This window comes from Eleginops maclovinus, chromosome 8 (assembly GCF_036324505.1).
Source record: "Eleginops maclovinus isolate JMC-PN-2008 ecotype Puerto Natales chromosome 8, JC_Emac_rtc_rv5, whole genome shotgun sequence".
Lineage (NCBI taxonomy): Eukaryota > Metazoa > Chordata > Actinopteri > Perciformes > Eleginopidae > Eleginops > Eleginops maclovinus.
In genome coordinates, this window is record NC_086356.1 from 4,175,151 (window position 1) to 4,188,946 (window position 13,796).

Here is a 13,796-nt window from a genome sequence, read left to right on the forward strand (position 1 = left end):
ATGCCTTTTTGGAGGCTGCACTTACAGGCTGTCCTTCTAGTTATCACATGCAATCTTAATTAAACCAAAAACTACAAATTGTTTTCACCTTCTATATCCATCTCTTGAAACATGAACAATGTTTTCGATGTTCTTCTGTACCGTCACTTTTCAGAACAGAACAAAAAAGTTACCTTTGAAGTGAAAGAGACAAACATTCAAGATTTAAGGCAGAGTTCAGGGTTTTTAATTCTCAGATCTGCAGTAGTTTAAATATAGATACATACATTTTTGGCTATGTTACAATCAGTGTGAGGCAGGAAAAGATATTGTGGTTGTCTTCTGATTTGGCGCCTAGAGAAGCAGAGTAAAATGTCCTATTCTTCCCAGCATGGTCGGTACACCCGTCCCACCATGCACCTCATGGTGTCCCTCCTCAGGATGGGGATGTTCAGGTCCTGGCCGGCTACTCTATGCTCGATTACCTGGCCGTTGTCGTCAGCTCTCCGCTTGTAGAGGGTCAGTCCGCCGTGCATCGACTGCAGTTCCCTCCAGAGGCTCGGACTGCCGATGATGATAATTCTCGGCCCTTTGGTTTTGCCCGCAGTGGCCAGATCTGAGTCGCCAAGACTGTTGTCTGTCACCTCGTCGCTCAGCAGTGAAGCGAAAGCATCCTGCTCAAGGGAGCCGTCGTCCATCTTGCCCATAGGTAACGCAATCGACAGGGCATAGCACTCGAACAAGAGCGCTGAGGCGAAGATGACTGACATGAGTGACTGTCTCATGGCGAAGATCTTCCTGGAGGTGCAAAGCTTTGGCTTGAAGGGTGAGTTTCTTTCTGGAGTTCTTTGCTTCGCTCTTCTGACCCTGAGATCCTATCATCCTCTTTTATATCCTTTTGGGCTTGCTGGATTGGCCACGTTGATTCGTTTCTCATCACAAACCTTCCTATTGTGATCTGGAAATGAGTTAAGAGCATTAAAAGGCAGTTGGGTAGAACTCTTGCGGTGTTCAAGAGTGTTGTTTTGGTGTGAAGTTAATTAAAATCAATGACTGACATTTGTCTCCTGACGAGGAAGCAGTGGGAACTCTTTGTGCGGAAGACACCAAGACAAACATTAATCCTAAATGACTGCCCTTTAAAACAACAAGGAGGGATTACTACCCCTCGAGTCTCTTGTGGTGTCAGACACTCGGAAATAAAAGCTATCCAACGGCATTGTTACAGCAATCTTCAATATGGGATTTCATTTTGTGATTCATGACATGTTTGTGTGTCCGTGGCAGCTGCTCGTTTGCGTGTCAAAGATAAAGTAAAGTTGGGAAACGGAGGAGAACATAAAGTAGATATGCTCCAGAGGCCCTGAGGCGGAAGTTGATTTGATCTCTTGCGAGACCGCAGCATAATTACAATCCTAACTAATTACAGTAGCCAGATTGGTGCTGCAGGAGTTTTGCACACCTGGGCTTGCATAAGATCATATGAATAAGTTGATTTAATTTATTCAGGCTGCCTTCAGGTCAAAGGTGTTGACAAATTAATGTTTTTACTTGCTGTTTGGATCATTTCATGTCATAGGCTGGTCCAGATAATTCAGAAAAATCCTGTTTTGTTCTCCACCTAATGTCTTCAGAGCAGAGAATGAGCACTGAGAACATATTACACTATTTAGCACACTAGTAGACAGAGAATAGATTTTAGATTTGACTGACATGATTTGTAGAACATTATAAAACTTTAATGGCTAGACATGTAATTTGATGTCATTATATTGTTAAGGTTATTTTAGTCTCGGTAATGAGCAGCCGGGCCGTTCAGATGGACCATTTCTTATTGAAAACCATGTCTGTGGTTTCTAAAAAGTCTGGCATTAGGGAATTATCTACACCCTGTTTTTATTGCTGTCTGAAAGGCCTCGTGTGGTTTTCAGGAGACAGATGGTTCTGTTAAAATCTTATCTTTCCGAAGTAGAAGTCAGATGGTCACTGATTGGACGAGTGGAGCTCTTAGGTGTTGATGGTGCAAAGGAGATTATAGCTTTTTTTTGGATGAAAACCATCTGGATCTGTAAAATAAATGTGTTTTAGTAATGAAGAAGATAAAAGTTTTATCCACAAAGATAATGTGTTTTAACCAATACTTTAAAACCACGTGGCTCCTTCCTGGAACAGGGCTACAAATCTCTCAATGAAAACATATTGAGAATAGTTCCTCGTGTATTCCCTTTCATAGAAAATACATACATTTCTTTTCCTTTTCTTTGAAGTTAAGGTTGCTGAAAATAGTTGGTTTAACTCAGGGAATTGGGATTAGGCAAGGCAAATAAAATACTAATGAAGTAAACCACATACACAAGGATACTCTTCTGAGTAACAAAGTCAACATAATGACCACTGGTAGAACTTTGCTTGCAACCAAAATAGAATAAAATAAGAAGAGAACTGATGTTCAAAACACACAGAAATGGAAGAGCACTCAAGGAAGCCAGACCCCCGCCAAGGCCATTTCCTATCTCGTAACGAGAGTGAAAAATATCGTGTGTGTCTGCCCGTGATTTAGAGCCGCTCCAACATTTAATGGGTCCTTTGTTTGGCCAAACAGACAAGCAGCCAACAAACAAACAGAACCAAAAACATAGCCTCATTGGTGGAGGAAATAAAGTGCAAATGTAGGACCCTTACAGGTACAACCAACGCTGTACACACATTACTGTCCAAATAATCGATGACAAACTACTAGATTCTTCTTTGGATATCTGTTTAGAAACCAATGCATGTACTTTACATTTTTGCTCTATACATTAAGTTGAAATAACTTTATATTTTCTTTACATTTCTGGAAAACAGAGAGGAGCTACAGCAGGGAATATTCTCCATGGTTGCCCTGGGGTGTAAGGCAGCACCGGCACATTGAAGTGTTTGTGTTCCACTGTCAGTGCTGCGTTTTTCAGAAAGAAGAAAAAGGAAAGACAGACTTTTAAAAAGCTAAGATGTGCTGACATGCTAACTTTACTGATGGTCGCCAACCAAAACACATTGCCCTGGCTTAGGAGTATGAATGGTTTGAAGAAAGAAACCCGAACGTGTGAGGGAAGACGCACTTATATCCTTCCCCATCAGCGCATCGCCAATTTTTTTCTCACGATACCAAGCAGCGGGCCACAAGACGCAAGCTTAAGTGTTATTCCAGCTAGGTAAATACAGGACACAGATCTGACAGCGGTGCATGTATTAACAGGCTTAAATTGAATTATGTTGTTGAAATTCCAACACTGTGCGTGTTGCCACACGGTTTTGAGGTCAGACTGATTGAAATCTCAGTTTTCGTTCACTCGCAGAGAGGCTAAGACGTTATACCGCAACATTCTGAGAGGACTTCCTTTTACAGGGGCAGGAAGTTCTGATGGATACTGGATGTTCTCTAATATGCAACCAGAAAGTCCTGCATTTACACCAATGCAGAGGTGGAAAATTCCTCTGTGACTTTATAGGCATACTCAACAGTCTACTTTGATATCGATCTATGCTGTAATGATTTGGTACTTTGAATTACTTTGCAAGCTAATCAACAGTGTCGATCTGCACTTCTGCTGAGGACACTGCAGCCATATGAGACAACACTACTCGTTCGAAATTCAGTGTTTACAGTCAGCAAAATGGTATTGAAGTTAGCAAATATAGACACAAGACACCTTATCTGTATCCTGAAGATGTTGGGACAGGACACTAGAAACACCTTGAAGGGTTTAAAGATGAAAGCCAGACTGTTTTCAGCTATTTGAGGGTTGGTTTGGGGATCAGGATATGACTGCATTAAGAAAGAGATGAAAGATGATCTTGGATCTGGTGCTTCCTCTCAGTGTGATTTGGCTAAAACTCTAAGCATAAAATACACCAAAGGAAGAGACATCCCCAAAGTGGGCGCCAAAGCTGCGAGACACGAATTGCCGAGTTTCCAACGGAGAGGAAAGAGAGAAAAACAACCAAACACATTCATATCATCAATACATCTGCAGAGATGCTGGTAGTCATGGAGATGGTTTCTAACATGTAATCACAATGTGGTATAAAAATAGCAACATCTGCGCTCTTCAGTCGGATGGGAGGATTTGGAGAATCCTGTCCCTGTTCAGCTCTCACTCGCCTCAGTGACCACACAAAAGCCACAATATTAATGCTGTGTGTGCGAATATTGCTCCAAGATGCTTCAAGAACTTTGAGCTTTAAAGCTTGACATGACAAGCTCCTTATGCACTTTAGCTCTAATTCTTTAGCTATGTTTGGTTTATAAGTAGAGATGGACTTATTATTCAGTATATGCATGGAATAAAATTGCCCGAAAACCTACTTTCTTAATCTTTCTCCTCGTAGTGGGAGTATCCTTCATGAACCACCCTGGCAGAACATAAACACACATTTTTAAGGCAAAGCATGATGTTTTTAACAAGACCTTATCAAGTAAAGCAAACTTAACTGGGGGGTTTGTGAGGGTTTTCTCTTGTTTCAATTTGCAACTAGAAACACATGTTTAAAAACTACTACCATATTGGAGCCCAATTAGGAATGCAGTCTTAGTTGGATGGGATTGTGAATTGTGAAAGACACAGAAATGCATCAGCACATTATCTCTTCAGGTGAGGAACACACTTATTCGATTCATTTTATTTGATCTATGTTTTATTTGCTCTATATAGTAGACTCACTTTTGCTTTAAGTGTTTAAAATAGTTATTTCAAAGGTGGAGCTCTTTTGATCTGAAGTCGGCTATATTATACTCTAACAATACAAGATTTATTAAGATTTCTATTTATTGGTAATTACTTTCTGATTTGTTTACCTCTTAAAGTTTCATTTCTTTTCTGCATTCATATTTTTTTAACTGTTAGGAATTATACATATTTTGTGGAAAAATATTATTGAAATGACACGTGTTAGATTCACTTGTCAAATTGAAATCCAAAATACGAATTCACTAGGAAGATCAGGACGTTTGTTTTCAGGACTTTTTTTAAGCCAGCAGCATGGCTCTGAAAATGGCAGTCTGTTATCCATCAGTTGCATTTCTATGTGTTATTAACATCCATGTCCCCTTCTTTGGGGTTGTTCTCACTCTTTATTGCAAATTATTTGTTTGTCTTTGGTTTATGAACAAATACCTGCAAAACAGGTGTAATCATTACCCTCAGTGTCTTGTGCTAATTAATAACTGTTACCCTGAACTAAGATTTTGTACTCCTTACATGCAAAATATCAACATGTTGGCATCGTAAGGTTGTATTTCTAGGTGACGTGAAAACAGATCACTATAAAACAATGGAGACCATTAGTGTGTGTGGCATGACAAGACACAGTTTGACAGTCTACCCATCCATTAAACATTGATTAGATTTCTCACTGTGCCTCATGCTGAGGTTGTAGACTGTTCCAGACTATCTGGCTGTCTGACAGTGAAAACTCCTCTGCTGTTTCTCAGCAACAGACTCTGTGGTTTGTTTCTGAGTCTCATATCCACGGAAACAAGCAGCGAGTGTTAGATTTAGCAGGGTTTGCATCAAAATAAATAAATGGAATGTGATTTTCAAGTGATTCAACAAGGTGACTTAGCAAATGAATACATTCTAAATTGAATTTGTTCCCCCTCAAACAAAGATGCTGTTTCTTGTTTTGGCAGTAAATGATGTTCACCTTCAGGGTATAACGAGCACTGCTGCACATACTCGGCACAAAATGTGCCACTTTTGACAGATATAGCAGATTGTAGGTGAAGGGCAAACAGGAAACAAACCAATGCAGTTATATGGATATACTTTTTTGTCTCATTAAAAATGCATCAAGCATCAAGAAACATAAGAAAAACAACAACAAAAACACACTCAAAACAAGAACGTTTGACAGAGGCAAAAGGAGGGGAACAAATATAGCAGTATTTAATTGGTACCCGAGAAACGTGAATAGTATCATTTTAAAGATGTAAATAATCAAAGGTTTCCCTAAGAAATAGGGCAGAAAACGCATTCTTTCTTCCAACTTTCTTAATCTGTCCTTTATTTCTGTCTTTCTATCATCATTTTGACACTGTAAGTGTTAATGGACCTGTTTCCACTTTTCTCGATCTCAATGAAAAATAAATGCCGTTGTCATGGCGACACTTCCGTCAACAGAATCCCGCTGCTAAGCGGGTTCGTTGCGACTTCATTAACAGGACGTGCTAGTTTACAGGTTTCAGCGTGTTGTTCACGAACAACGTGGCCCATTTGAGTCTGGTTTAGTAGTTATATCGGTGGCACAATGACCGAGAAGCCAGACACCACGGTGGAAAAGAAAGTTGGGAAATGTATGCTTCACAACTGGGTGGAAGAGGTGAGTTTTAACCTTAACTTTAGTTACTGAGAAGCTAGCCTGGCTAATGTTAGCTAGCCGCCAAACGTCACCCCAGACTGTATCTTAAATTGTAAGCAAACCAGAGGTGGAAGAAGTACTCAGGTCTTTAAGTTGAGTGAAAAGTAGAAGTACCAGAGTGTAGGAATACTCTGTTACAGTAAAAGTAGTAAAAGTAGTCATTGTCTGATTGGTCCATTTCAGAATAATCTCTCTGATATGTTTTATAATGATTGATCATTAAAGTGTTCTCAGAGCTGGTAAAGGTGCAGCTAGTTTGAATGGCTTTGTATGCTGCAGGGTAGCTGCTGATTTACTCCAGGTGAAATAAAGTCTGATTTAAGGGCTGATTATATTTACCATCATTAATCCTAATCTGCCTAGCAACTAAAGGGATTAAATAAATGTAGTGGAGTAAAAGTACTAGGTAGTATAACACGGAAATACTTAAGTACAAGTACCTCAACATTGGACTGAAAAGACCTCCAGGATTGGTGGTGAGACATAAGGTGACAGTTTAAACTGAACCCAGTTATTTTTGAAAGTCTAATTTATTGTTAATTCCTCCATTTGTTCAACAGACAGGAGGGTCTGTTTCTCACTGTATTCTGCAGTGGTAATAGTTTGTATTTTTAATGCTCAATGTCATAATGGCTGTTAAACTTTACTGCCCGCTGCCTTACCTTGAAAAAGAAAAAGAGTGACTTCCTAAACTGAGACATTCTTACAAAAGGTATATAAATGGTGACTTTGTTCTTTCATCCAAACCCTCCCTGTGTCCATTTATACAGAGGGCCATGGAGGATGTTGACGCTCAGGAAACGAGGACACAAATCCAAAAACACGGACACAAAGGGATCTTCACAATGGACCAGGAGTCTAAAATGGAGAGTGTCACCACGCTGAGAGCAGATTTCGTTCCTCCCAAAGGTCCCGGGGTGAGGCTGCGGGGTACGTGTCTCCGTCCTTCACCGACAGGAGCAAAATACCATAATAACTCAGGAACAGCCAGCATGTCTTATTGAGAATGGGTCTGTGAACAAAGGTCTTTCTCAGAGATACTCCGGGGTGGGGGGGGGGCCTGCCATAACTTGATAATGTTTTGAATGCTCTTTTAATAAATACGTCTGAAAGTACTAACTACATTTATACATATATTGACCTACAGCAGTATAAGAATAATACATCTGTATCCTTTGCCTTTTTCCTCCCCTCCCTTTCCTCTGGTTTTTCCTTTTCTTGTCCCTGTTCAGTAAATCTCTTTCAGATGATTTTCCCGTTAATCTTTCTTTTTTATATTTCCATGGTCCAGGCATCAGAGGCGAGCTTCTGGAAAAACACATCGCCCAGATGATAAGGTAAGTCATGTATGAAGCAAGTCTTGATCTTAAAGAAAGTCTAACTGGAAGTGCTTTGTTTATGGAAACGGAGCACACTGCCTGACCATGTCCTGAGGGCAACACGCAGGAGAAAGTGATGTAATATTTACACGTCTGGGCTTGTTTTACTGTTCAATCACAGCTGTAATACCTTTTAAATCAGGTTTTATGATGGTGTTTTACATGAAGGCCCGTCATCCTTATGGTGTTTATTGCGTTGATCCCCACAGATGAGTTTATAGCCTCCCGCACGGGTTAACAGCTCGTAAAGAATACAAAGCGTCATGTCGGGAAAGCAGACAGTGTCTCATCATTGAGTCTTCTGCGTAATCAGATTTAGAAATCCTTTATTAGTCTGACAGTGGGGAAATGTACATTTTTTTACAGCAAGTGGCATAGACGCAAAAGTGGAATAGCAGATTCAGACAGAAAAAAAAGGCATGCATTAACACAGAACAAGCTAACTTATTAGTATATAGAAGAAAAACACACATTAGTTACACTAGCATAAAGTAGGTAAGTAAGTACACACCCATGGCATTATGAGCCATGAATGTAATGCAGAAAAACAGACAATCGATACATATTACAAACCAAACATCAAATCGATTGATCAATCAAGTAAATAATCCATGATGCAAATACTCATTCATGAATAGTTCTTCACGAGCTGGAACTGAACATGTGTGCATCCGACCGTGGAGGATTTCTCGATGACGCAACCCTGGGTTACCCATCTGTGACGATGTTTAAATGTTCTCTATACTCGTACATTTTGTTTTTGGCAGTTTGAGTATCAGTGCTCCCTCCAACACCGCCTAATACTGAGGCCCATATCTTCTTATTTTAACAGAGAGAAAGTTACTGCTGAAAGGAACCGGCCGAGTCCCAAAACTGACTTCTGCTCCACAACTCAGAAGGATTTCTGTGCGCAGGGATTTGTGCCTCTTACCCCTGAAACAACACAAGTAAGTGTGTATATGCAGTATACTCTGTGTGTTTGTGCAGGTTCATAAACAGTGAGATCTGATATCATGTATTATTCATCAACAATGTGTTGGATTGAGTGCCTAACCTCAACTTCAATATCGGGACTGCTGTTGTAAAAACGGCCGAGGATGTTTCCCCAGTTTGACATTTGTTTGTTAGATTTGCATCAGCATTATTTATTTTATCAGCCAACTGAATAAAGAGGATGGCTGATTATGATTAATGAATGAAGTATTATTATAATGATGCCATTAGAATTAGAATCAGCTTCGGGGGGGAAACAGGCTGCTGACTAGGTTTACAAATGATCAGTTGATTAATCCAAAGATGTTTTATGGCAGACAGTTTGATTTGCAGGAAAAAGTCAGTAAAGCCCTCTCCTGTCTCCTAATACACTGCTATCTGCACTGGTTTAATTAGAAGCATGCCTAAGTATAATCGTCATGACTTTGTAACATGAACTTCGACCCAAGTGTTGTTTTTTATTTGTGTGTTTGTGTGATATCTCAAATTCAGCTTTTCTGAAAAATAAACCAATGTTTTTGTTATTTTCCATCACTTGCTTTCAAAATGATTGATTACAAAAGGGAAACTGATAGCCACAACCAACAGAATATCATCACACCAACAGAAAGAGGCTATTCAAAACAGGCGACGTCTGGGAAGGGAGTAATAACAAATAAATATAAGACAGCGCAGATCACAAGGACCTTATTGTACATAACTTTCCTCGACAGCCGGCTCTGCTTTTCAGTTCTTCACAGACAATAACCGCATGATGTCCTCAATGAAGTTCTGCCTCACCTGTGAAGGATTGAGGGTTATTTTTGCAGTGCGGTATCCACTTTACATTTTTAAAACACTCCTTTGTTGCCTTTTTCCAGGTTCATGATTACAAAGCTGACCAGGCCATCACATTTTGGAGTGAAAACTGCCAGCGGATACAGGTGTGTGATATTATCCTCACTTTTTGTTTGGAGGAGAGTCATCTAGGCCTGCCCCTCCTCTATTCCCTGTAGATTACATATGTTAAATGAATGTATGACCCGTCGAGAGTGATAGATTATCTTTATCAAAGTATTCGTTCCCCCTGATGCTGAACACTGTGCTTGATGTCTGAGCATGTGTCCTGTTTTTTCCCTAATGTGGGCAGAGAATGCAACAACAGCTGCAGCTCTCAGAAGACTCATCCACCGATGTGACGAAGAGGATGATTATAGACTCTGCATTCGAAGCTCCCATTATTCCCTCTGTGCAAAGTGTCCTCCTTTTGTGATGTTCTGTCGGCTTCTTCTGTCTGACACGCAGCATTCAGTGAATGATGGATGATGTTATTGACATCCTTCATGTTTTTTTTATTGTTTGTGTCCCAGGGTGCCACTGCCGTACAGACCGTGAAAGCACCTTTCAGGAAGTCGGCCCTGTTCAGCACTCCCATCAGCGAGCGGCTGGATGAAGTCGAGCTCCCGCCTGATAACTGAGTCAGAGTGTCACACTACATCACTTCATCCCCACTCTATATTAAATCATAACCTACTGTAAAGGTTGTTGTTATGCTAAGCAACGGGGACATCTTTTGTTATTAGATGTCGTGCTCAATCTGGAATTAGGCGCAGGACTTTTAGTACCAGAGAACGAGAAAATGTATCAGCCCTGAATATCTGCTCTACATATGCATATAAAGACCATTGAGTGCTTATGTTAGCTCAACACAAACCAGGAACTACCTAATAGTTAATAGTACAGTTTAAATACATTTAGTAGAAAATGTCAAGTCCCTCACTTGCCCCCTCGCTGCTTTCTGTTCACATCATTGTATCTACACTTGGTTCATAAAGGTGTCAGTCTGGGCTCTTGGTTAATTCAGACAAACCAACAATCAATCAATTTTGTATCCTAAATATCTGCTCTACATACACTGATGGTTATAATAAAGGGATTTCTATTTAGTTTCAGTATCTACAACGAAAAACACCATGAATGCACAGCAGACGCTCATCTGAGGACTTATGAGCAAAGTAGTCGTCAGTATGCTGAGATTTGGAAAGGACAGTCTGGGGTTTTGAGGGTTGGTTGAGGTACTTGACCATAGTCAGTGGACACCTGCAGTGGACGACGTTCAGCACGCCACCAGTTTGGAGAAGCAGTCAGTAGTAAAACTTATTTTAGGACCACCTAAAAAAAACGATGTCAGTTTAAGTGTATATATATTTTGCTCTATTTGAACCCCTTTACCTTGCAATCTGAAAGCCTTTTTTTAACGGGGATCTGAAGCTCTCTTCACATCTACCTGACTCCATTGACAGAAACAATCATTTACCCTCGCAGAACAAAGGAGACGCTGCATCAGTCAGTTAATTGGTGTTTCTGTTGTTTAATAAGTCAGTGAGCATACAATTCAACACTGATTTTTAGATTTTCCAATATTTCAGGCGGCTAAAATACTGTTCCTCCAAACTATGGATAAGTGCCTCATTCAACCCCACTTCAAACATTCAACTTTTCCTTTAAAGCTGCTAAACATCTGTCTACCTGTGAACTAAATTATATAACAGTTTTCTTTGCTGGGAAACATTTGCCTGTGTGTTGGCGTCCTAAATATAATTATTTACTGAATCTGTCAGCACTGACCCCAAGCATTAACACTGACACAGTGCAGACTGCGGCCAATAAACTACTAGAAAGATGAACAGAGTTGCCTCATCACTCCTAATTCTGGACCCGATAATCCTGATGTTTAATTTACTGCTGCTCTACTTTTGGCCTGCCTGGGATATATCATGTATTCTTTCCTCTCTGCTGTCACTTCTGGAAATATTTACCACATCATTACAGTGTCAACATTATAACCACACACGTAAACGCTGTCAGGAAGTGGAAACAGATTCTAGATTAAAGTGGGATTAATTTGCATGGAATGTTGCTGAGCATTATTATAATGTGCATGAACGTAGGACCTGTCACCATTAGTGCATCAACCTCAGCAGCTGTTAACTGAATTAGAAGAGCGTGCAAGTATTACAAGAGTTGCATTGCACACACTGCTTCTTACACATTTGTTTTTATACACACTATCTTTCTCCGCAACCATGATATGACCAGCATAAAGGAGTCTAGGAACATAGGGATGGTAATGCTTCTTGACTGTTGGTGTAAATTGGAGTTGCAGTGAACGATTATGGTGATCTAACGTTAATGATCTTACAGAAACTGGAAAGATTCACATCAAAAGTGGAGTCTGCGATTCTAAAAAAGAAAATGGTGATATTAAAAGTCAACACCCGTTCAGATCCCCGCCTCCTGTCAGAGCTCCTCCCTCCCTCTACCTTTCTTAATATACCTCCAGGGCCTTTCCCCCCTTTCCCGATGATATAATGAGTGGCTCATCCTGCTTCCACCTTCTCTTCCACTCTCTCTCTCTGTCACTCACATTCACTATCTCTCTCAAACACATACAGAGAGCCACACACACACACACACACGAAAACACACAAAGCGAGAGCCACAGCACTCTTTATGGGTGTATTACAAAGCCAGATCAGAGGGTTAGCGAGGTATGCTGAGCCTAAAGAGTTTTCCATATATTGGCGGTGGCTCTCTTTTAACCTGGCTACCATGGCAACTTATGCTGCCAACAAAACCCGGTCCGGATCACGTTATGTTTGAAATCCACTCATTCTGCATGCATTGCATTTGTGATGCAGTAAATCTGAGGTAGCCTATATAGTATTCAGTAGAATTCTTCTCCTTTTTTTTTTTCCTGAGTGACTTGGTGTGTTTTCCCCCCTCCCCCCTTCTGTCCTCTCTCCTCCTCACTACTCACCAGGCCATTATCAGCATAAGCACACCTGCACGTCAATCAAGGCAGCTCCTTCTCTACTTAACTCCGCTCCAGCAGCCATCGATTGTCTAAATTCAGTCAGGCATAAAGGCATTTAACCTTTTTATTCAAATGCTTGTACAGTTATATTTGGCAGAGGGAAGTTCTGCTATACACGACTGAGCCTTTCTTTCAGCCCGGCTAAGAATAAAGCACGTTCAGCTCATGGATTTCACATGGAGTGTATTGTCAGTGAAATAACAAGGAATAATAAAGGCAACATTTCAGTCCAATTTAAGATAAGAGGTATTTTATTGATCCCAAACTGGGACATTTTAGCTACTTTACATAGGTAAAAGGTGACTGCCTTAGCATGTAAGCAATATACGGACTATGTAAAAGCACCTCATGTAACCTTGCTTCGAAAAATCCTAAATATTTCTTCAACCTGCGAGCAGCGATTGCGAACCCAATTCTGATCCTGTTGTTGTAAGTTAGATTCTTCTTCAAAGCGACAGTAATTATAGGACTCTGAAAAGCAGGACTGATATTTTCTTCTGCTTCCTCACACTGCCTCTGCCTGACCAGCCTTTGCATTCTCCATTCATCTTTTTTTCCATCATTCCTTTGTGGCCCTGGCAACCTCTAATTATTGCAATCGAACGATGCCGAGCAACAAAAAGCCACACTTTCCTCCCACACATTGTAAATATCTGTGCTATTGTCCTTGAAGAAAAACAACAACTGGAACTCGGTAAACAGCAGAGAGCGGTCCTCCACCTCGACAGAGACCTGTGCTGGCCGGCAGCGTGCAGATGTGAAACGCATTGTTAGGACTCACAGATTCACATGTGGTCTGTCACTCAGAGGACAATTCCATGCACTGCCGACTGATCTTCCAGCAGGGATTAGTGGGCGGTAGCTGACATTTATGCAGGTTTTTTCTCCAAACATTTCTTTATATCATTGGATGAGACATAAACGATTTGCTGATGAACACAAGGCTTCAAAACTGTCCTTAACATTTCAAAATAAAGTGTAAGGTAGCACATGTCATCTTTGTTACCCTTCTTTGATTTTAGTTGTGTGCCTACAGTATGTTGATATCTTTGTGTCATTCTGTAAATAAATTATCCCTGAAACTAAATGTTGAGGGAATCTGTGGTTAATCCTGAAAGAGTTTAATCAATACGTATTTAAGTTTAAATTGTGAGGGAAAAACTCAAATGTGAGACAAAACTCGAATTCTG

General features: G+C 40.4%; 2 protein-coding genes across 5 annotated transcripts; one reads left to right on the top strand and one right to left on the bottom strand.

Annotated features, from left to right (window-relative positions):
* Positions 1-210: 210 nt before the first annotated feature.
* Positions 211-826, bottom strand: pmchl (pro-melanin-concentrating hormone, like). The gene has a single exon (XM_063889103.1). The coding sequence runs from the start codon at positions 762-764 to the stop codon at positions 357-359; it is 408 nt and encodes a 135-aa protein (XP_063745173.1). The 5' UTR covers positions 765-826; the 3' UTR covers positions 211-356.
* A 5,348-nt stretch (positions 827-6,174) lies between these two features.
* spag8 (sperm associated antigen 8) lies at positions 6,175-13,796 on the top strand. 4 transcript variants are annotated; one of them, XM_063889100.1, is made up of 7 exons: positions 6,175-6,339; positions 7,149-7,308; positions 7,670-7,715; positions 8,590-8,704; positions 9,611-9,673; positions 10,100-10,207; positions 13,280-13,796. In XM_063889100.1, the coding sequence occupies exons 1-6, from the start codon at positions 6,268-6,270 to the stop codon at positions 10,205-10,207; spliced, it is 564 nt and encodes a 187-aa protein (XP_063745170.1). In that variant the 5' UTR covers positions 6,175-6,267; the 3' UTR covers positions 13,280-13,796. The 4 variants fall into 4 exon arrangements, with proteins under 4 accessions (XP_063745170.1, XP_063745172.1, XP_063745169.1 ...); XM_063889102.1 differs by lacking the exon at positions 13,280-13,796 and adding an exon at positions 10,683-12,987; XM_063889099.1 differs by lacking the exon at positions 13,280-13,796 and having other exon boundaries at positions 10,100-12,987.